Source organism: Coregonus clupeaformis, chromosome 5 (genome assembly GCF_020615455.1).
Source record: "Coregonus clupeaformis isolate EN_2021a chromosome 5, ASM2061545v1, whole genome shotgun sequence".
Lineage (NCBI taxonomy): Eukaryota > Metazoa > Chordata > Actinopteri > Salmoniformes > Salmonidae > Coregonus > Coregonus clupeaformis.
Genome location: NC_059196.1, coordinates 17949559 through 17976583, shown reverse-complemented (window position 1 = coordinate 17976583; position 27025 = coordinate 17949559). Strand labels below are relative to the sequence as shown.

Sequence of the window (27025 nt, the reverse complement as noted above, 5' to 3'; positions counted from 1 at the left end):
TACAGTGTAGACATTGTTAATGTTGTAAATGGCTATTGTAGCTGGAAACGGCAGATTTTTTATGGAATATCTACATAGGCGTACAGAGGCCCATTATCAGCAACCATCAGTCCTGTGTTCCAATGGCACGTTGTGTTTGCTAATCCAAGTTTATCATTTTAAAAGGCTAATTGATCATTAGAAAACCCTTTTGCAATTATGTTAGCACAGCTGAAAACGGTTGTGCTGATTAAAGAAGCAATGAAACTGGCCTTCTTGAGACTAGTTGAGTATCTGGAGCATCAGCAATTGTGGGTTCGATTACAGGCTCAAAATGGCCAGAAACAAATAACTTTCTTATGAAACTCGTCAGTCTATTCTTGTTCTGAGAAATGAAGGCTATTCCATGCGAGAAATTGCCAAGAAACTGAAGATCTTGTACAACGCTGTGTACTACTCCCTTCACAGAATAGCGCAAACTTGCTCTAACCAGAATAGAAAGAGGAGTGGGAGGCCCCGGTGCACAACTGAGCAAGAGGACAAATACATTAGAGTGTCTAGTTTGAGAAACAGACACCTCACAGGTCCTCAACTGGCAGCTTCATTAAATAGTACCCACAAAACACCAGTCTCAACATCAACAGTGAAGAGGCGACTCCGGGATGCTGACCCTCTAGGCAGAGTTGCAAAGAAAAAGCCATATCTCAGACTGGCCAATAAAAAGAAAAGATTAAGATGGGCAGTTTTTTGCAACATTTTGAGCCTGTAATCGAACCCACAATTGCTGATTCTCCAGATACTCAACTAGTCTCAAGAAGGCCAGCTTGATTGCTTCTTTAATCAGCACAACAGTTTTCAGCTGTGCTAACATAATTGCAAAAGGGTTTTCTAATGATCAATTATCCTTTTAAAATTATAAACTTGGATTAGCAAACACAATGTGTCATTGGAACACAGGACTGATGGTTGCTGATAATGGGCTGTACACCTGTGTAGATGTTCCATTAAAAATCAGCCGTTTCCAGCTACAACAGTCATTTACAACATTAACAATGTCTTCACTGTATTTCTGATCAATTTGATGTTATTTTAATGGACAAAGAAAATGCTTTTCTTTTGAAAACAAGGACATTTCTAAGTGACCCCAAACTCTTGAACGGTAGTGTATATCTTTAACTCTGCATTGTTGGAAAAGGACCCGTATGTAAGCATTTCACTGTTAGTCTACACCTGTTGTTTACGAAGCATTTGATAAATAATATGTCTAAACACACATCATCCTTTCAACTCCAGAGTAGCAGGCTATGAAAGGTTTGGTGTGAGTGACTGTGTGTGTGTCGCTGTGTGTTGGTGGGGAAGGGTTTTCAGCATCCTACTACTTTTTGTCTCTCATTCCTTTTCTGTCTCTCTCATTCACTCAGCGTGGCCTTGTCTCATTCCCCTGTCCCTATCTCTCTCTCGTCCCTCTCTGTCTCTCTCTCTGCTCTGATCCTGGTCAGGAATAGGTCTTGTTGCTGTGAACACTGGCACATTTCCTCTTTAGCACAAGGGGTTTGCATTCATTTTTTCCCCTCTCATCTCATCTCAAGTGTAAGCAGCGTCAACCTCATCAGAGAGGAGTAAAGTCCCAGAAGGCCGAGGGATTAGGAGATAAATACCCGACAAATTGGGAAAGACCTCATCAGCACTAGCAGCATTGTGAAGCAGCAGCAGGCCCTGAGTTGTAGAGAGAGTGAGATATATATATATATATATATATATATATATATATATATATATATATATATAGAGAGAGAGAGAGAGGGGGAGAGAGGGAGAGAGAGATAGATAGAGAGAGAGAGAGAGAGAGAGAGAGAGAGAGAGAGATAGAGAGAGAGAGAGAGAGAGAAAGAGAGAGAGAGAGCGAGAGAGAGCGATAGAGAGAGCTGATCTTGGGTTATTTCTGTTGTTGTTCACTCTCTCTCCTTCGCTTTTTCCTCCCCAAGCATCTTCTTCTCTTTCCCCAACGGCCATCACTACTCACTCACCCTTTCACCCTCTCTTACTCTCTCTCTCTCTCTCTCTCTCTCGCTCTCTCTCTCTCTCTCTCTTTCTCTCGCTTTCTCGCTTTCTCTCTCTTTGCGTAAGCCCATGCTAGCTAGCAGTCGTTGCCATGGGAGCCGGTTGCCATGCAGCAAGAGTGAGGTTTGGTGTGGTTGGGGGTGGAGGGTGGGGAGGGGGAGGGGAGGGTGGGGGGAGAGGATGTGGATAGGAGAGAAGTGTTGTGTGGAGAACAGCTAGAGGTCTGCTAGCGTGACAGACCCTGGGTGCCACAGCCATTATACTCAAGATCCCCACCAAACAGCATCAAACAGCACGACTGGGAAAAACACAGGAGAACGAGGGCAGGAAGGAGGGAGGCTAAAGATAATCTAGTAGCAAGGTGTACAGGGTGGGAAAAGACAAGTTGTGAGAGGGACTGAAAGAGGAGACAGATAGGGCAGTACTCTGTTACTACGACAAGCAGTCAGAGGTTTGCCTAACACTCCAGTCCTCAGGTGCTGAAAACAGACCTGATAGAGAACTCAACATCAACATAGGCTGAGTGCTCCCCTCCATGGCTATTACTCTGAAAACGGTACCATGTGCAGTATTACAGCCGTCTGCAATGACCTGCCTTGTGGACACAATTAGAGGTTGAGTGCCCCACATGTAATAGCTATAGTGTGTGAGTGTGAGTGTGTGTGTGTGTGTGTGTGTGTGTGTGTGTGTGTGTGTGTGTGTGTGTGCAGAGCACTGGTGTTGTATATCAGGTCTCAGGCTCACTGCTGCCCCTTTGCTAGCCCACCAGACATGTGACCCAATTCAGTCTGCCTGCCCCCTCCGCACACATGGCACACACACACACACACACACACACACACACACACACACACACACACACACACACACACACACACACACACACACACACACACACACACACACACACACACACACCCTGGAGAGAGGAATGCCATCGATCCTCTCTCTCTCAGGCAATTTACAGGCGAGAGCCACAGTTTATTTACCAGACAGTTAAAAAGAGAGCCTGGAGCATTTCGCTTATGGTTGGTTGGTGCCGTTAAATAGACTGCATTCTGAATGTTTTGGGATGCCGCAGAGGTACACTCACATACTCACACACTACTCTATCATCCATAGTTTTTTTACCAAATTGGTGACAATGTGTCTTTGTAGTGGGGAACAGAACAGGCTTTTGGTTGTAAAGGGAAAGCGAGAGAGGGAGAGAGAAAGAGGGAGAGAGAGAGAGGGAGAGAGGGAGAGAGGGAAGGATAGCATAGAACAGAGCCACACATCGATCACAGTGCTTTTTAGATGAGTGTCTGGACTTGGCTCTGGCCAGCACTGGACCGACAGTGGGGCTGTGTCCTGAAGCTCAGAAGATGATTGGACAGGAGGAGAGTCATGAGTTATTTGCTTCTCTGGGCTTAGCTGATTGGAGAAAAAAACAGGTATCTGATTTGTGACAATCGTTTGGAAAGTTGAGCTGTATCTCATACAGTGTGGCTAACAGGAATTTTGGATCAAACCATTCCCAGACAAGTGATACACACACTTGACATGAGCCTGGCTGAAAGCACACTTACACTGGAGCTCATCCATGCACATAATATTTGAATCATAGTAGCATAGCAACACAAGTCAACTGCATACATGGTTACTCTCAAACTGGCCCAGTGTATCTTTAGTGTACTGTGTTCGTATGCTCCTAGCAGTATAGTGCATTTGAGTATGGCTGTACTTTGTGTGCACACACACTTGCTGTTGAGGTTTGGGAAATGCCTGCGGCTTGTGGTATGTTTCAGGAAATGACATCATCCAGCAACAGTTGGTGCAGGTTTCTAATTTCCATCCCAAACCCATGGAAATAGTCTGTCTGTTTGGGCTTGCCATAATGTTGGAAGAATCGTGTGCAATAAAGATAAATACAAAAACAAACACAGGGCTATATTGTTTTCATAGACTGTGTATAGAAGAATAACCTACTTTTGTCTAAAATGTGGAATGAGGGTAGGAAAAGGAGGATGATATAAGGAGGGGGAGAGAGTTGTGAGAAGAATGAGGAATCGCTGACATGGATAGAAAAAGGGAAAAGAGGGAAAGAGACGCCTAGAGGAGAGAGAACAAGCTGAGTCTGTTCAATGAAAAGAACTGACACACAGTTTAAGAATGGAGAGATGAGATGAGCAATTTTGGTAAACCTTGTACTCAGATATTGTCTGATAATGTGAGTCTGACTTGAATTTGTACAAGTGTCACTGTCTACCTTGAGAATATGTAAGTTACTGAATTTGCAGTGAAATGTTTGTGTAGCATACACATGTTCGGGGGGTTGCCTGTGTACACAGATCATTTCAACGTGGAAATGTGGGTAATATTTGGTTGAGACATCGATCAATAACATTTCAAACTTTATTCACCCACTCAAAAAGACAGCCAGACGTTTGTTGAATTCCCAATGTGTTCTCTCTATGCTTTCAACCATCTAAAAGCACAACCAAATTCCAATAGAAAAACGATGTCATATTTTTGGTTTAGTTGTCATCTAATTGTGTTATAACTTCGCTTTCAACCATTTAAAAGCACAGCAAAGTACAAATGGGAATACAATGTCAGATATTTTGTATTTATACAACAACGTGTTATCACTGTGCTTCATCTATTAGCACAACCAAATTACCTGGATTGCAGTTGAGATTACATGAAAAGTGCAAAAGTGACCAAAGCTGTTCGAGATTCTGCGCAGATTATTATATAAAAAATTGTGAAGATCTCCACAGACCTGCGACCTTTGCATGATATCTTGAACATAAACGCGTTCTATGATTACATATGAAGACATTTATAGTTACATAACCTCATAATGTGGCCATGGAGAGTTACTCATTTTAAGGTTTAATAAATACTGTTACATTAGTTTGTAATGATACATAGGCTACTTCATGTATTGTAAAAGGGATATTGATTGTGTTTGGTTGTCAACGCAACGAAATATCAACATTTGAAGGAGATGTATCTTTTGTGCCACTGACTTAGTCTGGCTTTAATTCCATGTCGACAAATGAATCATTGATATGTTGGATTCACGTCTCCATCTCAACCAAATATCTAAGTGCATTTAAAGTTTGATTTGATTTAGTCCTATTCTTTAACTTAGATTTTTGGTTGTGATGGAGACATAAATCCAACATATTAATTAACAATGTGAAGATTACATTTGAAATCAATCAAAACTTGAAGGGAAAAAAGTATTTGATCCCCTGCTGATTTTGTATGTTTGCCCACTGACAAAGAAATGATCAGTCTATAATTTTAATGGTAGATTTATTTGAATGAGACAGAATAACAACAACAAAATCCAGAAAAACGCATGTCAAAAATGTTATAAATTGATTTGCATTTTAATGAGGGAAATAGGTATTTGACCCCTCTGCAAAACATGACTTAGTACTTGGTGGCAAAACCCTTGGTGGCAATCACAGAGGTCAGACGTTTCTTGTAGTTGGCCACCAGGTTTGCACACATCTCAGGAGGGATTTTGTCCCACTCCTCTTTGCAGATCTTCTCCAAGTCATTAAGGTTTCGAGGCTGACGTTTGGCAACTCGAACCTTCAGCTCCCTCCACAGATTTTCTATGGGATTAAGGTCTGGAGATTGGCTAGGCCACTCCAGGACCTTGATGTGCTTCTTCTTGAGCCACTCCTTTATTGCCTTGGCCGTGTGTTTTGGGTCATTGTCATGCTGGAATACCCATCCACGACCCATTTTCAATGCCCTGGCTGAGGGAAGGAGGTTCTCACCCAAGATTTGACGGTACATGGCCCCGTCCATCGTCCCTTTGATGTGGTGAAGTTGTCCTGTCCTCTTAGCAGAAAAACACCCCCAAAGCATAATGTTTCCTCCTCCATGTTTGACGGTGGGGATGGTGTTCTTGGGGTCATAGTCAGCATTCCTCCTCCTCCAAACACGGCGAGTTGAGTTGATGCCAAAGAACTCAATTTTGGTCTCATCTGACCACAACACTTTCACCCAGTTCTCCTCTGAATCATTCAGATGTTCATTGGCAAACTTCCGACGGGCATGTATATGTGCTTTCTTGAGCAGGGGGACCTTGCGGGCGCTGCAGGATTTCAGTCCTTCACGGCGTAGTGTGTTACCAATTGTTTTCTTGGTGACTATGGTCCCAGCTGCCTTGAGATCATTGACAAGATCCTCCCGTGTTGTTCTGGGCTGATTCCTCACCGTTCTCATGATCATTGCAACTCCACGAGGTGAGATCTTGCATGGAGCCCCAGGCCGAGGGAGATTGACAGTTATTTTGTGTTTCTTCCATTTGCGAATAATCACACCAACTGTTGTCACCTTCTCACCAAGCTGCTTGGCGATGGTCTTGTAGCCCATTACAGCCTTGTGTAGGTCTATAATCTTGGCCCTGGCATCCTTGGAGCGCTCTTTGGTCTTGGCCATGGTGGAGAGTTTGGAATCTGATTGATTGATTGCTTCTGTGGACAGGTGTATTTTATACAGGTAACAAGCTGAGATTAGGAACACTCCCTTTAAGAGTGTGCTCCTAATCTCAGCTCGTTACCTGTATAAAATACACCTGGGAGCCAGAAATCTTTCTGATTGAGAGGGGGTCAAATACTTATTTCCCATTAAAATGCAAATCAATTTATAACATTTTTGACATGCGTTTTTCTGGATTTTTTTGTTGTTATTCTGTCTCTCACTGTTCAAATAAACCTACCATTAAAATTATAGACTGATAATTTCTTTGTCAGTGGGCAAACGTACAAAATCAGCAGGGGATCAAATACTTTTTTCCCTCACTGTATATATATTCACTACCAGTCAAAAGTTTGGACACACCTACTCATGCAAGGGTTTTTCTTTATTTCTAAACATTTTGACATATACTTTCTTTACAAATAACTTTGGGGGGGGGTTGCCGTCCTCTGCTCTACTCCATGATCCCATGGGGAAACAGAACAACAACACAGTTGGAAAAACCATAAGATCCTGTATTCTAATTCCTAATTCTATGGGAAAAACACACCACATTTTAAAAATGCAATCCACAGGGGAAGATTACTCATAGTTTGTTTTCAGACTGTTTTGCCGGTTTTTCTAATGTTGAAATTTTTGGTTGAATTTCTACAATTCGTTTAGGTGTGCACTCTAGTTAGCTCCATAGAAAAATAATGACTAGATTATAATTCTATGGTTAGCCCCAGTGTAATCAACAGCAAGAACAGGGCTCTGGTGAGTGGTGAATAGCCAAGCTAGTGTTACCATGGGAATGGTTAGGGTGTGATGGTGAGGTTAAAACACTGGTTGATTGAATTCTTTGGAAGCCATTTTTGTTACGTAAGGAGGAATCTGAGCAGTATGTGTTCCCATCCAGCCTGTGATGTCATTGTGTTCCATAACTATACCATTAATAGGCTTATGGGCGAGCTCAGCCCACCGCTGTACGCTTTGCCCACAGTGAATTATCAAGCTAATCTCTCTATATTACACAACACAGATGGACACACTTTCTTTCTGGCTGTCTCCCATTTTGTGTAGCTATTTGTCTCCATCTCTCTCTCCCCTCTCTCTTAGTAATTCTGTCATCTCTTTCTTTGTCCTCCTCTCATGCACTGTCTATTTTTATAGATCTTGCTCTCGCTCCCTCTTTCTCTCCCTTCCTCTCTTCTCCAGCTGTAGATATACCAACAACAGAGGAGCAGAGAGAGAGCGAGAGAGAGCGAGAGAGAGAGAGAGAGAGAGAGAGAGGAGAGGGGGGGTGGAGTGACAGAGAGATAAAGGTGATGGTTGCTTGTCTCTGTCTTTGGATCTGGGTGTCTTTGTGTTTGGAGCAGGAAAGCGCTTAGTGAATGAGTGGTTCCAAGGCTGCAGGCAGAGGTGAACGTGTGACCAGGCAGGCTGCAGCCACAGAAAAACCCTCCCCTCCCCTCCCGACCCGTCCCAGACCCCTGCCTGCAGCCTTCAGCCTCACTGGCCATCGCAGATGGACGGATTAAACTGTGTCACCGCCCGCCGTAGCTAGCCTAATCACCTCTCCGCCCCCCTCTCTCTCTCTCGCTCCTCTCTCATCCTCTCTCATTCTCTCTCATTCTCTCCATCTCTCCATTTCTCTGTCTCTGTGTCTCTCCTCTTCATCCTCCCAATCTCTGCTCCCCTCTCGGACAGGTTTTGGAAAGGCTGAAACCGAACCATCCCTCTCACAGGCAATTCAGAAAGGAGTGTGTGTGTGTGTGTGTGTGTGTGTGTTTGCGTGTGTTAGAGACACACATACACATTACACACACACAGTGACAGGGGGCTTTGTGCATGTGTGAATGTGTCGGTTGCCTTCTCTCCAAGTTAAGCCCTTAAGAAGAGGTGTGGTTCTTTCACTCTCTGTCTTCTCTCTCTCTCTCTCTCTCCCTCTCTCTCTCTCTCTCTCTCGCTCTCTCTCTCTCTCTCTCTCTCTCCGATCCCCAAGCAGATTCTCATCGCATGTTCTGTTAGTTTAATTCTCCTCTGCTGCTGCTGCCGCTGTGAGTCTCAGGGCGTTCTCTTTTTCGCATTTTTGAACACCCATCATCATCATCATCATCATCTCTCCACTTCTTCTTCTTCTGCTTTCACTGGTCTGAGATGAGTTCGAGCGCTGAGATGGGGGAGGCCATCGAGCTAAGGTGAGTGTTTGTGGCTGGGGGGGTTGGGGGGTGTGGTTACATTAGGCTACAGTAAGTAGATAGGCTGATGTGTTACAGTACGGGAGTGACTGTCCATCTGTTCTCCTCTCTACGCTGACCCTATCCACCATAGCTGTAAACACAGTTCAATAGCCTAGCTCTAGCTTGTGTGTAGTTAGTGATAGCATTAGCCTCGGTTATTATTGGCCGTAGCCATTTCAGCAGCTGTCAAAACTGACGGGGCGTGTACTAGCTAGCTTATTCCAAGAGCTCATAGTCTTAGCAGCTGTATTTGCCCCCGCGCCCATATGGAGCAGATTAGAGTCTCTATTGATATGCCAAAATACCTAACATTTGTTTATGTGCCGAGTGTGCGACATTAAATGTTTAGGGATGTTTTTTCATAGCAGAAAAGGATGAATTTTAGTCATCTTACCACCACAGAAGAAGAAGAAGTAGCAGCAAAAGCCATGTAGCCAAGCCAAGTTAAGCAGCCACAGGATAAAAGTGGGACTGTTTTTGTCTTTTTGTTTGAGTGATTGGCAAATGCAACACTTCTCTTCTGTTGAGAAGAGAGAGAAAAGAGAAGCGTTTTCACATGTTATTTCCTGGGTGTGTGTGTGTTTGTGTGTGTGTGTTTGAAGAGGGTGAGATGTGAGTGCTGTCTGCACACTTGCTCTTGTCTGAATGACTTCTTGTGGATTAGAGAGCCTGTGGCTGTCGTCTAGCCTGGGTCTAGCCTGGGTCTAGCCAGGGCAGATAAGGCATGGTAAAGAGGAGAGTGAGGATAGCATGCGAGATAGAATGCCGAGTGGTCTAAGTGGTCTTCACATGGCTGCCACGTTTTTACATTAGCCCTGCTGTTTAGGGAGCGACCCTCCCCCCCCACACACACGCACACACTCTGGACCAGCTGGACCGCCCACGGCAGCCATGCCTGCTCTCTCTCTCTCTGCCCGCCGCCAAGGGCACAGGGGGGATTTAGGCGTTTTTTGTTGTTAATCTCCACGTCTTTCACCGCGTCTTGGAGCACACAGACACAGACAGGCTTGTGTATCTCTTCTTCACTCAGAGGCCCTTGGCTGAGGGCTTAGCCTGTGTTTGTGAAGAAAGGGAGGTACAGAGGAAAGAGGAGTGTGACTAAAGCTATGAGGGCAAAGGTGTGTGTTTGGGAGGGACATTGGGAAGAGGGAGGGACATTAAACAATCTTGGGGTAGGATTTATTCCACCCAAAATGTTTGTATTTTGTTCGTATTTTGTAGCAGGTCTATCAGATGAGAAAAGGTGACATGGCACATAGGCTCTACTTGCACCATATGGCTCTGTGCCCCTGGCATAGAATGTCTTACCTTCACATTGCAAACAGATATCGTATTACCGTTACCCTTTAGCTTGTTATTCCCAAGCCTCAATGCTCCCTAACAGGTCTCACTGTGGTTGTGTCCCAAATGGTACCCTATTCCCTATGTAGTGCACTACTTGGGCCCTGGTCAAAAGTAGTGCACTACATAGGGAATAGGGTGCCATTTGGGATGCACCCACGTCTCTCTCTCTCTCAGTGATTTTATCCGAAAGGCAGAGACAATATTAGATCATTGTTGGTCTCAGGTTGCTCCTGTCCTGTTTGATATTGATGTCCTTGATGAGTCATCATTTTGACTTGGCAGAGATGCAGGGAAGTGGTTGGGAAAGCAGATTGATTTGTTGGCAGAAAATGAAATGTCACTCCTTAGACACTGCTGCTGTATCTTTACTGTAAATACATTCGGATAAATGCTTTGATAAATTTGCATTTGCACTAAATAGTAATGACTGTAATAGGAAGTAAATCTGCTCTCTCCTAGTTAGCAATATGTATGCTTGGTAGTACTGGTCTGGGTGAGTGTATGTTTGAGAACTGGAAAGTCACTGCTATGGAATCACTATGGGAATTCCAAATCGGCCTTGGCAGTTGGCACACTCACTCGACCCCTTCTTCGATGATGTGTATTGTGATGTCACGAGAGGCTACACAGCTTTCAGCGGGATTGCTCAAGTAGTGCAAGGAGACCAGGTTCAACCAAAACAAGGATTTTATTAAAGGTCTTGGGAAACTAACGAAAGTATAACACAATTCTGTTCTCTGGTGGCTCTTTAAGGGTTAACAGTTCAGGGATGTCTCTTCCACATCCAAAATCCTAACTCTCCCTCGCTCAAATAACTTTTCCCCAGTCTTACTGTATTCCACGTTGCAGCTAGTGGCCAACCCAGCAAAACGTCCTTCCAAATGTCCCACACGTATTTCCACAGGTGCATATATCCAAAGGTGAGTATTTCCCAAAGGTAAGTATCTCCAAATCCTTATATTCCTCATGGAAGTGGACGTGCAGCACTCTTGTCCTCCAGAGAGCCCAGGTTGGAGACCGTGTCTCTTCCCTTCAACAAACCTTCAGCTCATCAGCCCCTGATTTGTTTCAGCTGCGTGGGAAGATTGGCCATAGAGGGGTGGAGTTCCCGACCATACCGGCAGATGGAGCCATAGCTGTCTGGGTTTGCAGCCATCTCAGGGGGATGTAACGTCCCTCCAGGACACAGCCTCTCGTGACATCACACATCCCCCTCCTCGGGACCGACGTCCTCGTCGGGGTAAAGGCAGCGAAGAAGGCATCACGCCGGGAGAGGGCGTCCGCATTGCCGTGGTGCTTGCCAGCCTGCTCTCTCTTCAACTCCTCCACCTCTAGGACCAGGGACTCAGCCTCCTGTTGTCTCTCCTTGAGTTTCTTACTGAACGCATCAGCCTTGGTTTTAGCAGAGTTTAGCTTCTGTTGAGCAGCTTTCAGTTCCTTCTCTCTCTCTGCCTCCGCATTCTTCATCTTGTTCTCCAACACCTTGTACTTCTCCTCTGCCTTCTTCTGGACCTCCTTACTACTGCGCAGGGTCTCCTCACCCTCCTCGATGGTCCTGCGCAGCCTCTCCAGCTCCTCCTGTTGCTTATGGAAGGAGCTCTGTTGGAGTTTAGCCTGGAGGATATCTAACTCTTCTGTCTTCATGTCTAACTGTTGCTTTAACAAACGATACCTCTCAGCGGTCCCCTTCAGACCAGACAGTTCTTTGTCCAGATTCTGTAGCTCCGTCTCTGTGTCGGTCTGGGCACCTGCCATCCCTATCAGAGCCCGGGCGGGAGTGAGTAACTCGGAGGATTGCACCGGAGCCTTCCCAGGATGAGTCTTGCCTCTCCGTTTCCGAGGTACTCGGGTTATCCTCTCCTGAGACTCTCTCCAGAGTGGGTAAAAGGCTGGGCAGTCTCGTCCAATTAGGACAGGGACGGGGAGGGAATCAACCACCCCCGCCGTCGTGTGTATGGTTCCCCGTGTGCTGGTCATTGTAAGTTCAGTAATGGGGTATTCTCTGGTGTCCCCATGGACACAGGAAACTGGGAGGACTTTCCCCGGGGTCAGACACGTTGGGCCCACCAAATCCTTACGCACCAGGGTGGCCCGGCTACCAGAATCTAGTAAGGCCTCCACATCATGGTGATTCACAGTTACCGGGCAGGTGGGGGGGTCGATCTGGGCCGCCATCTACGACTCCCAAGAGCGAGGCAAAACGGGTGTGTGGGTGCTGAGCTGGAGGACTCCGCAGTGGGCATAGGTTCATCGGCTGGTTTCCCACACTGCCAGGAGATATGTCCCATCTCCCCACACCGGTAACACTGTCGAGTTTCCCCCTCCTGGTGTACTCTTCTTGGACCCGCCTGGTTTCTGGCTCCCCCTGGAGCCGGGATAAGTCCTGACGTGGCTGGGTTCGAGACCTTGGGGTCCTTTGGACGGGTTCTTCCCATTTGTGGTGGGGCCGCACTCCTGGGGTCTTTTCGGGAAGCATTCAGCATCTCCGCTGTGGCCTGGTACTTTTCCACAGCTTCCACGGTCAGATCAGCCGTGGTCAAGGCCTGTTGACTGATGAACCGTTTTGCCTCATAAGGCCGGGGCGCGTAGGTAACGATCCACCACAACGGCCTCCACCACCGCCGCTGCTGTATTCCTCTGCGGATCCAGCCATTTCCTTGCGATTCGGACAAGTTCATGCATCTGCGCCCGAGGAGGTTGGTCTGGTTGGAAGGTCCAGCTGTGAAAGCGCTGGGCCATACCAAACTTTGTGAGTCCATATCTGCTGAGGATCTCAGACTTCAGGGCATCATAGTCAGTAACCTGGTCAGGGCCCAGGTCCCGGACAGCATTCAGCGCTTCCCCGGTTAGAAAGGGGGCTAACAGACCAACCCACTGTTGCTTGGGCCAGGCTTCCCCTAGTGGCCGTGGCCTCAAATGCATGCAGGTATGCCTCAATGTCATCGGTAGCTCCCATCTTAGATATAAAGTCACTTGCCTTTATTGGGCGGGTATTTTGGACCACCCTCTGTCTCTGCAACTGCAATTCCTCTGCCTTCAGAAGGTTGGCTTTCTTTTGCTCCTCCAAGAGAGCCACGTTTGCTTGCATCTGGGCTTGCTGGCCAGCAACAAGGGCTTTCAATATGTCCTCCATTTCAGTCGGCGGGGAGCCTACGGCCAACTTGGAAAACTGGGTGATCAAACCTTCGGTATCCTCCTCTGACATGCACTATTAACGCTTGAGCGTGCCCGTATTCTCCACCATCTGTGATGTCACGAGAGGCTACACAGCTTTCAGCGGGATTGCTCAAGTAGTGCAAGGAGACCAGGTTCAACCAAAACAAGGATTTTATTAAAGGTCTTGGGAAACTAACGAAAGTATAACACAATTCTGTTCTCTGGTGGCTCTTTAAGGGGTTAACAGTTCAGGGATGTCTCTTCCACATCCAAAATCCTAACTCTCCCTCGCTCAAATAACTTTTCCCCAGTCTTACTGTATTCCACGTTGCAGCTAGTGGCCAACCCAGCAAAACGTCCTTCCAAATGTCCCACACGTATTTCCACAGGTGCATATATCCAAAGGTGAGTATTTCCCAAAGGTAAGTATCTCCAAATCCTTATATTCCTCATGGAAGTGGACGTGCAGCACTCTTGTCCTCCAGAGAGCCCAGGTTGGAGACCGTGTCTCTTCCCTTCAACAAACCTTCAGCTCATCAGCCCCTGATTTGTTTCAGCTGCGTGGGAAGATTGGCCATAGAGGGGTGGAGTTCCCGACCATACCAGCAGATGGAGCCATAGCTGTCTGGGTTTGCAGCCATCTCAGGGGGATGTAACGTCCCTCCAGGACACAGCCTCTCGTGACATCACAGTATATACAGTGGGGAGAACAAGTATTTGATACACTGCCGATTTTGCAGGTTTTCCTACTTACAAAGCATGTAGAGGTCTGTAATTGTTATCATAGGTACACTTCAACTGTGAGAGACGGAATCTAAAACAAAAATCCAGAAAATCACATTGTATGATTTTTAAGTAATTAATTTGCATTTTATTGCATGACATAAGTATTTGATCACCTACCAACCAGTAAGAATTCCGTCTCTCACAGACCTGTTAGTTTTTCTTTAAGAAGCCCTCCTGTTCTCCACTCATTACCTGTATTAACTGCACCTGTTTGAACTCGTTACCTGTATAAAAGACACCTGTCCACACACTCAATCAAACAGACTCCAACCTCTCCACAATGGCCAAGACCAGAGAGCTGTGTAAGGACATCAGGGATAAAATTGTAGACCTGTACAAGGCTGGGATGGGCTACAGGACAATAGGCAAGCAGCTTGGTGAGAAGGCAACAACTGTTGGCGCAATTATTAGAAAATGGAAGAAGTTCAAGATGACGGTCAATCACCCTCGGTCTGGGGCTCCATGCAAGATCTCACCTCGTGGGGCATCAATGATCATGAGGAAGGTGAGGGATGATCTGAAGAGAGCTGGGACCACAGTCTCAAAGAAAACCATTAGTAACACACTACGCCGTCATGGATTAAAATCCTGCAGCGCACGCAAGGTCCCCCTGCTCAAGCCAGCGCATGTCCAGGCCCGTCTGAAGTTTTCCAATGACCATCTGGATGATCCAGAGGAGGAATGGGAGAAGGTCATGTGGTCTGATGAGACAAAAATAGAGCTTTTTGGTCTAAACTCCACTCGCCGTGTTTGGAGGAAGAAGAAGGATGAGTACAACCCCAAGAACACCATCCCAACCGTGAAGAATGGAGGTAGAAACATCATTCTTTGGGGATGCTTTTCTGCAAAGGGGACAGGACGACTGCACCGTTTTGAGGGGAGGATGGATGGGGCCATGTATCGCGAGATCTTGGCCAACAACCTCCTTCCCTCAGTAAGAGCATTGAAGATGGGTCGTGGCTGGGTCTTCCAGCATGACAACGACCCGAAACACACAGCCAGGGCAACTAAGGAGTGGCTCCGTAAGAAGCATCTCAATGTCCTGGAGTGGCCTAGCCAGTCTCTAGACCTGAACCCAATAGAACATCTTTGGAGGGAGCTGAAAGTCCGTATTGCCCAGCGACAGCCCCGAAACCTGAAGGATCTGGAGAAGGTCTGTATGGAGGAGTGGGACAAAATCCCTGCTGCAGTGTGTGCAAACCTGGTCAAGACCTACAGGAAACGTATGATCTCTGTAATTGCAAACAAAGGTTTCTGTACCAAATATTAAGTTCTGCTTTTCTGATGTATCAAATACTTATGTCATGCAATAAAATGCAAATAAATTACTTAAAAATCATACAATGTGATTTTCTGGATTTTTGTTTTAGATTCCGTCTCTCACAGTTGAAGTGTACCTATGATAACAATTACAGACCTCTACATGCTTTGTAAGTAGGAAAACCTGCAAAATCGGCGGTGTATCAAATACTTGTTCTCCCCACTGTATAATGGAAACAGAGAGCAGAAGATCCCACGCACACTCGCACGCACACACATCTACACTGACACACACACACACACACACACACACACACACACACACACACACACACACACACACACACACACACACACACACACACACACACACACACACACACACACACACACACACTGAAGCTTGACCCCATCCACATACACATGCAGACGTTATTTTGACCTGTAGCCTTACAGAATAGCAGGACGTTTACTGTGCCTTACATTACAATAGGATTCAGGAAGAGCTCTGAGCTGTAAATGTTAATAATCTTCTGTGGAGAAAAATGCTGCTTCTGCAGAAACAAGACAAATACTGATAAGGCACATTTAATGGCTTTTAGCGTTATGACTTAATGCATTTAATATTTGTTTTGTTTTGTGCTCCTTCCCTCACACTTGCTGTTTGCGCTTGAATTGTGTTTCCATGACCATAAATTATCAATAACGTGACAACTTTAAACATATTCCCATGACTGCGTTGTTAGGCGTGTTCAGTACTAATATGGTGTTCTATTAGTGGGTAGGGGGGGGTGCAGATATGTATGTGTGTGTGTGTGCTGCATGTGATGTATGTGTGTGTGTTTGTTGTTCCCTGTGGTTGTGTTGTGGTTATATATCAGTATAATCTACCTTACATAGAGTCTACAGTCCTGCCTGTCGCCCACACTGCCATCACAGCCTACACAAGGCATGCATGGTTCACGTTACCGTGTTGGAGGGTGATTGAATTACGGCATGGCCTAAGTGACATGAATGTAGATGTGGAATGACAGAGTGTGTCTGCTGGATGAACTATGAGAGGGAATGGAGAAAGAGACAGGGAAAGAGAGAGAGGGGTGGAAAGGTACTGTAGAGTAAGTGTGACAGTAGAATGATGTATGGTGGGGATTGAGGAGAAACAACATTTGCAATGTTGAATTAAACAATGATGGGTGAGAGAGTGGTGCTATGTGATGGATGGTGGTGCTACAGGCAGTAGCTAGGACAGTGACAGTGGTGGAGAGAGCTGGGTTATATTCATAAGGACACACCCACACCGTAACCATTTTTCTGTACGCAAAATGAAAATTAGCATTTCTTGTTGGACAAGTTCAGGTATTCCCTCCCTGTTTCATCCTGTTTTCTTCCCTTTGGTGCCTAATGAATAGGACCCAGTGCTGGTGACCTGTGGATGAACAGGGGTGGTGGGGAGTAGAGAGGAGACCGTCCCAGGCAGACAGGCAGACAGGAAGTCTGTGCTGGTTAGAGAGAGTGTCAGTCCGTCAGGCTGAAGACTGCCTCTACACATGACAGCCTCTGTTCCAGCTGTCTCTCCACATCAGCTTTCACATGCACCAGCACACAGCCCACACTCATTATAATATGCATAACCATCCCATTCCAGTACACAGTATAGACCTTCATACTGTACTGTAACCACCAGGGCATTACTGTTATATTAGTGCAGTGTTGCCAGTACAGACTACAGATGATGATGTATTAGCAGTGTTCCCATACAGTTTTGTCCTGTCCTCTCCTAACGGGTTTCTCTGTATCAAATGAACTATGGCTAATGTGACATCAGCAGGAAGCGCCGCTGACCCCAGAGTTGCGTATCACTGGAATGAAGTGGGGCCGAGCTCTTCTCCCAGGGTCAGACAGCAGTCAAAACACTGCTGCCCCGGTGTATGTGGGCTTGGTTCTGCTCCCTCATTCCACAACCACACACACACACACACACACACACACACACACACACACACACACACACACACACACACACACACACACACACACACACACACACACACACACACACACACACACACACACACACACACAGAGAGAAGGGGTGGAGGGAGGTGGGGTTGGATATGTGGGATGGAGAGAGGGTTGAGTGGAAACAGACGGTTGTCGTGGGGACGAGCCAACTCTTTTCTTTACATTTATTGTCTGAGAGGCCCTGGAAATTGGGTCATCCTGAGGCAGCACAGTGTGTGTGTGTTTGTGTGTGTGTGTGATCTATTAATAAAATGTTTTTCAAATACACAGAGAAAGCAAAGAAAATAGAATGCAGGTAATTTTATAAAGACGGTTCCTGTTTTTATACATTAGACGTTTTTTTCCTCACCAGTTTTGAGATGGCCGAGGAACGTTCCCACAACGCTCCCTGAACTCCAGTAGAATCTAATCATTAGCTGTCTGTCACAGTGTGGCAGCGGCTTACCCCTGAAGACGGCTAGTTGGTCTATTTCCCATTCGCTTTGATAAATGTTTTCCCTGCTCCCTGCCCTGCGGTCAGGCTTTTCTAACTGTGGGAGACCAAGAGACTTTACTGAGATAACTATATTTCTCTCTCCGAAGGCTGTGTGAATGTGAAACTCTGTTGTTCGTCTATAGACTTACGAACTAGTCCAATGTTCTACTAACCTAGTGAGCATGTGGAGTGGTTTATTTATTTATTTCTCTCCAATTTCGTGATTACGATCTTGTCTCATCGCTACAACTCCCCAACGGGCTCGGGAAAGGCGAAGGTCGAGTCATGCGTCCTCCGAAACATGACCCGCCAAACCGCGCTTCTTAACACCCGCTTGCTTAACCCGGAAGCCAGCCGCACCAATGTGTCGGAGGAAACACTGTTCAACTGATGACTGAGGTCAGCCTGCAGACGCCCGGCCCGCCACAAGGAGTCGCTAGAGGGCGATGAGCCAAGTAAAGCACCCCCAGCCAAACCCTTCCCTAACCCGGACGACGCTGGGCCAATTGTGTGCCACCCTATGGGACTCCCAGTCACGGCCGGTAATGACACAGCCTGGGATCGAACCCCAGCTGTAGTGACGCCACAACACTGCGACGCAGTACCTTAGACAGCTGCGCCACTCGGGAGGCCCTATGTGGAGTGTTTTTGTTTCAAACACGGTTTCCAAAGGCTTGAACAGGAATACTTATTTTCCATAGTCAAATTGAAAGTCTGTCCCTCTCAAATTAATTTAGGATGGTTTATCTCGAAATTCACTATCTGTGTGTGTGTGTACTCTGATGTTCCACTGTGAGTGGCCTCAATGCTGTGTGTTTATGTGTCGTGGCACATCTCTAATGTTTACTGATGTTTTACTATGCTAGAGTCCATCCTAGTTTCATTAGGCTGTTTCACCAGTATCTGTTTCTCTTTGTTCCTGTTCCCTATCCTCCCATTCTCCTTCTCTCTTTCTCTGTATGTTTGCCATCGTTTACCTCCACCCACTAATACACACACACACACTTCTCTCTCATCTTTGTGTGTCGTTGTCCCCATTTGGTCTCTCTCATAACCGTCTACTGGCCTTGTTTTTATATATTTTCACGTCATTTTCTCGGACACACACACAGACACACACACACACACACACACGCATGCACACACACAGACACACACACTCCCTCCTGCCTGCTCTACTTCTCTGATTCCTGTTGTTAATATCTCAGGGGCGTATGTGCACTGTGACTGAGAGAGAAAATACATCCCATGTAGCTGTAATCTAGTGCTCTGATTCCAGGCTTGTATATCTGTGGCTAGAGCAAGGTGAACGGAGGAGGAGGGGGAAGTGATGGAGAGATGCAGCGGAGGAATATAGATAAGACTGACAGAGATAGAAAGAGGGAGAAGGTTGATTAAATTACAGAGGAGAGAACATCTTAGAAAAGGGTGTAAAAACAGAGGTATTCAACATGCCATGGTTTGTATGACAGATGCACAGAGAGATACAGGGAGAGAAAGGGAGACATTCAGAGAGAGAGAGAGAGAGAGCGAGAGAGAGAGAGGGAGAGAGAGAGACAGGTTGCTTATGCACACTGTCACACACTAATATCCACCCCCTAAACCAGCCAAATCCCATGTTGCATGTGGAGACACTGCCACACGAGGGGTATGTTGCCCTACTAGCTGTGTGTCTGGATGGCTTACGGTAATGCTGGCCAGGGACACACAGTGGGAGAGGACTGTCGCTTTCCCAGCTTACGGCTGCAGCTTGACTCTCTCTCTCTTTCGTTCTCTCTGTCTCGTTTTCTCTCTCTCTCTTTCTCTCTCTCTCTCTCTCTCTCTCACCCATGGAGCAGGTCCAACTCTCAGAGAGACACTCTTAAAGGGACAGGCCACTGCTGCATCTCCCTCCTGCAGCCTCAGACACAGACACAAGGGAGAGGAGGAGGAGAGTGAGGAGATGGATTGAGAGAGGAGAGAGAGAGAGAGATAGTGAAAGAGAGATAGAGGACATAGAGAGAGAGAGAGAGAGAGAGAGAGAGAGAGAGAGCGAGAGAGAGAGAGAGAGAGAGAGAGAGAGAGAGAGAGAGAGAGAGAGATGGGTATCTCATGGGGAGAGAGGATATAGTCCTTGCTGCTGGTCAACAGCCATTTATAGCTGCTGTTTTTTGTTGATAAGGATTACAATGAATAACAGTAATAGTATTTATTGGCTTTGAATGTATATCTGAAGCCCACAGTGCCTCACATTGTACAAGACAATACACCTTAAGATGCAGGGAGGGTTGGACTTGGCATTGGATGCTGACAGGTGCAGCTTTTCCTCAGTACAGGTTTCTTGGCGCATTACAATGCATTTTCCAGCGACACTGTGGTAATGTCTGCCAGCCAAACAGTGGGAGGAGTCTGTATGAAGGAGGAGTCTGTGAGTGAGGACGGGTATATGTGAGGGAAAGTACTGTATGTGTGTGTGTGTGTTAGGTGTGTGTGTGTTAGGTGTGTGTGTCTCCATTAACTCTTGTGCGCCCAGCTGGGTTGGCTCTGTGTTATTGGCCAGCTGTGTGGTGGCTCCTCCTGGTTATTTTGATTGGCTGTGATTGGTGCCCTCAGGCTCCAGCTGTATGCTGTTCTAATGGTGCTGCTCTGGCTGAAGGGTGCACTCATCACACACACACACACACACATACTCCTCCCTCCAGTGTAATATCAACATCGGGCTAGCAAACATGACTCCAACATACATTCAACATTCCCAACCTATAACTCTTATATTGCCGCTGTTTCATTCAAAGGTCTCCGTTGCCACACATGGAGTGCTGTGCAGAATGTTTACATTAGTCTCTTAAACAACGCTGTGCAATATTTGAGTAGTGTTTAAACAACGTGTTTCCTGCCTGATTAGTGTTGTGAATGTGAATCTCAGAGAGGAAGAGAGAAAGAGAGGCGGAGAGAGAGAGGCAGTGAGAGAGAGGCAGAGAGAGAGGGAGAGAGAGACAGAGAGAGAGACAGAGAGAGAGAGGCAGTGAGAGAGAGAGAGAGAGAGAGAGAGAGAGAGGGGAGAGAGAGAGAGAGAGAGGCGGAGAGAGAGAGGCAGAGAGAGAGAGAGGCAGTGAGAGAGAGGCAGAGAGAGAGGCAGAGAGAGAGGGAGAGAGAGACAGAGAGAGAGAGGCAGTGAGAGAGAGAGAGAGAGAGAGAGAGAGAGAGAGGGAGAGAGAGAGAGAGAGGCGGAGAGAGAGAGGCAGTGAGAGAGAGAGGGGCAGAGAGAGAGGCAGAGAGAGAGAGAGGTGGAGGCAGAGAGAGAGGGAGAGAGAGGTGGAGAGAGAGAGGCAGTGAGAGAGAGTGAGAGGCAGAGAGAGAGGGAGAGCGAGACAGAGAGAGAGAGGCAGTGAGAGAGAGAGAGAGAGAGAGGCGGAGAGAGAGCGGCAGTGAGAGAGAGAGGGGCAGAGAGAGAGGCAGAGAGAGAGAGGCAGTGAGAGACAGAGAGAGGCAGAGAGAGGCGGAAAGAGAGAGGCAGTGAGAGAGAGAGAGGCAGAGAGAGAGGGAGCGAGAGGTGGAGAGAGAGAGGCAGTGAGAGAGAGAGAGGCAGAGAGAGAAAGGCAAAGAGAGACACAAAGTGAGAACCGGGGTGAGGGAGGGGGCAAACCAGGAGGATGACTTCAGTCTACGGTAAACAAAAGAAAGACAAAAAGCCATAAGTCATTCCCCGACCAAACACACTTTCCCGTTACAATGTACTCCAGATGTCTCCAGATGTTTTCAAATAAAAATATTGGGCGAAGTGCAAATATTTGTTCTTAGTTGAAACTTGGCATAGTCATATACAGTGTGTGTGTGCTGTGTTTTTGTGTGTGTTTTTTTTGTTTTTGTTTTAGTATCCTTCAAAAGGATAGTAAAACATGGACAATTTGGGGGACATTTTGCCGGTCCCCACAATGAAAAGGCTATTTTAGGCTTAGGGGCTAGGGTTAGAAGTTAAGGTTAGATTAGGGGTTTGGGGTTAAGGTTAGGATCAAGTTTAAGGTTAGGGTTAGGTTAATGGTTAGGGTTAGGGTTATGGGTTAGGGAAATAGGATTTTGAATGGGAATCAATTGTTTGGTCCCCACAAGGATAGTAAAAGAAACGTGTGTGTGTGTGTGCATGCGTGCGTGTGTATGTATTTTTTGTGCATTTAATATGCATGTGTGTCTTATTTATGTGGGTGGTTTGTAGACTGGGATACTCGCACTGTCTTTTTCTCCCTCTTTCTTCCTTTGTTGTGCTGAACTGTGAACTCCAGCTGGTTCTCATTGCAGGAAGGCGTTGGATGAGACTTGGGCCTGAGTCTGTGTCTGTGTCTTTGTGTCAGTCTGTCTGTACTCAGCCTTGGAGATGCATGTTTTGTAAAGCTACAGTGGTCTAGGCCTATGAGAAGTTAGACAGTAAATATCAGAGGTTTGGGTGTAAAGGGGGATGAAGTGTTGTCAAAGTTTCCTTCACTGCCCTCTGGCTGTAGTTTGGTCTGGCAGTGCCAGTGTGCCAACCTCTGAATGCTGGGTCTGTGCTGACTGGGGTGAGTGGCAGGGCGCTGGGTGCAGGGGGTTGACACCCTGGCAGAGAGAAGCAAGCAGCAACACTGTGACCTCAATCAGATGAGATTGAGATTTCAAAGTCCTCTCCCTCCCTCTGCCCCGTCTTCATCTTTTCTTCCTCTTCTATTCTCCTCTCCTTTTCTGACACTTTCCCTCAAACTCTCTCATTCTCCCTCCTTCTCTGTTACCCTCTCTGTTCTCTCTCTCTTCTCTGTTACCCTCTCTCCCTCTATCTATTTCTCTCTATACTTCTCCTTCTCCCCTCTGTGGCCTCCTTGGCAGGAGCTCAGCCGTTAGATCACATGACCTCATAGCAAGTCGATTAGATCAGCCCTGAAACTGGAGCACAACACCCAGAGCCCTGGACCCTCCCTGAACTGCCTCCCCCAGCCCTGGCCTCTCCCTGAACTGCCTCCCCCAGCCCTGGCCTTTCCCTGGACTGCCTCCCCCAGCCCTGGCCTTTCCCTGGACTGCCTCCCCCTGGCCCCTCCCTGAGCTGGGCTGGTCCCCCATGTCCCGGGGGCCTGTGGCAGGGCGCTAAGCCCACTCCCCTGCTCCTCCACTGGGGGGCTATCTGACGCCAGCCGCGCCTCGCCCCCCTGCACCTGCTCCAGTGGGGGGGCGCCGGCCAGGTACCACGCTGCCGGCATGCTGCCCAGAAACACCCCTCCATCCTGCCAGCGATGAGTAAAGCCACTTTGAACGCACCACGTAAACAGATCCCAATGTGCGTGTACACACACCCAACCTTACACACACTTTCACTTCCGCCGTGCCATGCCTCACACATGCTACCCATCCCGTAAGGTGACAGAGCTCTGTGTGTGTGTGTGTGTGTGTGTGTGTGTGTGTCACAGACTTATCTAATAACAGTGTATTTGACTCAGTATATAAACCTTGGCCTGTGTGTTTAAGGGGGGAGAACAGTTCTACAGGGCTGACAGATTGCTTTGGAAGAGCTTTATCTAGATCAGCTGATTAAACTTTCTGATCAAACTTTTGGGAACACTTCAACACACCAACTAGACAAATACTTAGTGAAAGCCAGGAGAAATGAATGCAGAATCTTGGGGCGAGACCGCAGAGATTCCCAAGATGGTAAGATAATTTGAGAGGATGTCTGTTCCGCTTTAAATGGGCTGTGTGAGATTCTGAGATGTTTCTCTTTTTGTGGTTCAGTTTTCATACGAGAAACTCCCACAAAAAAGACTCATTAGCATTTTTAAACAGGACTTGTTTTGATAGTGTCATGTTTCATTATGAAGACGTTGAAATTACCAATGCAAAACAGGAATTCCGGCTGAATGACCTAATTAAGTGTGTGTGTGTGTGTGTGTGTTTACATCCGGTAATAATTCCGATGTTCAAAGCCCACAGGATGAATGGACCGTCTGGGCTTTGTGGGCTAATCTACCTGTAAGCCTTATTTTCTCTAAACATTGATGGAAATGTGATTAAACAAATCTAATAGATAGAGCTCTATATAGATATTTAATGATGATAATATGGATTAAATTACTAGGTTGTGAAGGATAGGTGTGTGAAAACGCTACTCTCATTCATTTATCTCTGTTAAAGTGTTGTCTACAGTGGCCCATAGTGGCATACACTTTATTTCTTTAAAAAAGGGTTTGCCCCTCTGGGCCACCATAGTTGTCTTTCTCGCTTTCAGAGCAGAGGTGTCATTTCTTGTCATTGTCGTTTCACCTCTATGACAACACCCTCCCGCCCCTTCGCTGTCACGAGCGCACCCTTAACACATACTGACCTCGCCCCCCTGTGTGTCTCTGTCTCCATAGCAACAAGGAGCCCCAGACCCCGGAGATGAATAAGCTGCGTCAGAGCCTGCGCAGGAAGAAGCCCACATACGTGCCGGAGGCCAGTAGACCCCACCAGTGGCAGGCAGACGAGGAGGCCGTACGCAAGGGCAAATGCAACTTCCCCGTCAGGGTAAGACTGAGACCCCTGTCCTGGGACATGGTCTTAAACTGACTCTTAACTAAACTTCAACCTAACTCTTATCACTCTTAATCTTTTGGTTCAAAATGTTGAGGTATAAGATTAAATTGGCATACTATCTGGGACAACAGGGAAGGAAGTTATATTTCGTCTTACAAAAATCACACCTAACTCTAGCCTTAGATTATCTTATCCTAAGTCCCATGGCAGTGTGATCAGTGGAACAGAACAGAACCTGACTGTAATGATTATCCTAGTTCTAGTGATGAGACTTGGCTGTCTCTAAGTCTTTCTGGAGGCCCAGGGAATGGGGAGAGGTCAATAGTGAATAGTGCCTAAGGGTGGATGGGGAGAGATCAATTCTACCTCCTCCCTGGTGAAACTGCTGCGTGATTCTCTTCCTCTCCTTTGTCTGAGGGGATTTGCCTTTTTCTCCCCTATTAAGGATTATACGACAGCGCTGAGTAATCCCACTCTGGTTCCCCAAAATCTCAGCTGCTGGCTGATCCCGCCCTGGCATACATTCAGGATGGGATGTAAATGTAAAACATTTAAAAAAAACAAGACTCGACAGAAGAAAGTTCATTTGTAGTTCTAAACATATTTAGGGTACTCACTTTTTGTCTCTCCCATGACGTTATTCCTCTCTCCTACAGCATCCATCACAATTTACATGCGCATGGCAAATTATGCACATTAGGTGATGACGTCATTTAGCGACTTTTAGTACGGCCAATAGCTACTTTCCTTACTGAGGAGTTGGCAACACTGCCCACTAAACATCCAGCGCTACAGCACACCATAATTGCTAGCTATCTAGTTACTTGGCTAGCTAGCACAAAATGACAAGTTCGTATTTCTTGATACAACCAAAAAAACTAAAAACAAGTTGTATAGATACATTGACTTGTTGCTACCAGAGCCACTAAACAAAATCATCAGACAACGTTTATTTATTACCGTTTGCTCTGGTGGTGTTGCATTTGGCTAGCATGGCAAATAACCACAGAGCTAGCATAGATAGATAGATGAATTTCTCTCATGACAGCCAACAATATAACTAAACTAAATGTAACTAGCATAGGAGTCCAATGTTTGACCGCCACATTGTTTAAATCAAAAGTTAGCTAGCAGCAATCATTGACCCACAATCAAGCCCTCTCTCCCCCCTCACCAATCTGTCTCTCCTAGCTCTTCATCTGCTTCCTTTAAAACAAAACGATATTTTACCCAAGTGTATTGCCCACTTAGTTTCAATTAAGAAACATACTGTAGTTTTAATGAACCGCTAGGTTGTGTTAGGCATGTATTATCGACCTCGTGTTATGAGACGTAGCTAGTGGTTTGTAGTAAAGCTAGCTGCTAGACTATAATAAAAATGCTAGCGGTGACACTTTGTGGTGATAATGTTGAACTGCATATAATTACACCAGGATGATACATAACATGAAGCAAACAAATTGCAACTTTATTTATGTATTTTGAAATTAAATAAAATTAACCTTAAAATATTCCTTCTGCACACCCTCATGATAGTGATATTTGCTAATAATGTCTCTCTCCTGTCTATATCATCCTTAAGGCCTACCTTCATTACAGCCATGACATTCTGAGTATTATTTGTATTAGACACTATTCAATCATCTCTTGTTTTGGAGTAAGATCGTTGTCTAAACCCACTAACTATTTACATAGGTGTTCTTTGTATGACTTTATTTCATATCATACAAAGAAGAAAGTTTAATGAATATTGTCTAATACAAATAATATGCAGAATGTCAGGGCTGGGCTGGAACAGATCTCAAGGAGCGAGGTTGGCCATGCATGTTCTAGGTCTATGCATTGGTACTTTTAACAGTATTTTTGTAGTCCTACAACCAATTCTAACAGTAAACCAATAGTATATATAGCCCATTGGAGATATACCCTTCAGTCTCTCCAGGACCTGGGACTTTCTTTGGGACCTTCATTCGCAGACAGGGTCTCTGTATCTGAGGTTAGGAAACATAGAAATTAGATCAGGACTTGTTTCATTATTCTCAAGTGATATAACATTTGATATTTCGTTGCAATTGTGTTTTTGTATTGTCATAGTTCTCTCTTTGGGACTGAAAATCTGTTCATTAGCTAACAAGCTTAGCTACTAGCTAGGTAGCTAACATTGTTGTTTTTAGCAGATCACGCTAACGTTTGTGTCATAAAAATGTATATATTGGATGTCTATCCTATTTACATGTAGCTCGCTATCTAGCTAGCTAGCTGACGTTACCTGGAATAGATGGTTAACTTGATAAACAACTTGCCTGTGTGCTACACATCATCCCGGCGCCGCCACCACCTCCTGCTGCTAGCGTTACTATCCATGCAGGCAATGCAGCCTGCTGCGATGCTTCCTCGGGAAATCTATAAACATTAATTTAATGTTAAGATTAAACCCCGGTCGTCAGGACCATCCCACCTGCAAATACTATGGTCAAAATGCTAATTTTAAACTTGAGAAAACAACTAGACCAGGGGTCGCCAACCTTTTTCTAGCATGAGAGATACTTTTAAAAAATTTAACATGTTGCGAGCTACTAATTTTTTTAATAGCTTTTAAATAGGCACATTCTTCTCTTCTACTCTACCCTGCAACTCATCCCCGGGTCCTTGGTGTACAAGAGATGTCATTATAGCTGGTAAAATAATGGTTAATAAACTGTATCTGGCATGACAAGCCCCA

General features: G+C 46.0%; 1 protein-coding gene across 2 annotated transcripts in view; it reads left to right on the top strand.

Moving 5' to 3' along the window:
* Positions 1-27025, top strand: part of LOC121563804 (numb-like protein) — a 68255-nt gene that overhangs the window by 24135 nt on the left and 17095 nt on the right. Inside the window, exons 1-2 of one of the 2 annotated variants that reach the window (XM_041875514.2) lie at positions 8203-8708; positions 24144-24294. In XM_041875514.2, the coding sequence (XP_041731448.2) occupies positions 8668-8708; positions 24144-24294 (192 nt within the window). In that variant the 5' untranslated portion in view covers positions 8203-8667. Of the gene's footprint in view, positions 1-8202; positions 8709-24143; positions 24295-27025 lie in introns of those variants that run through there. The other variant, XM_041875515.2, reaches the window with a different exon arrangement.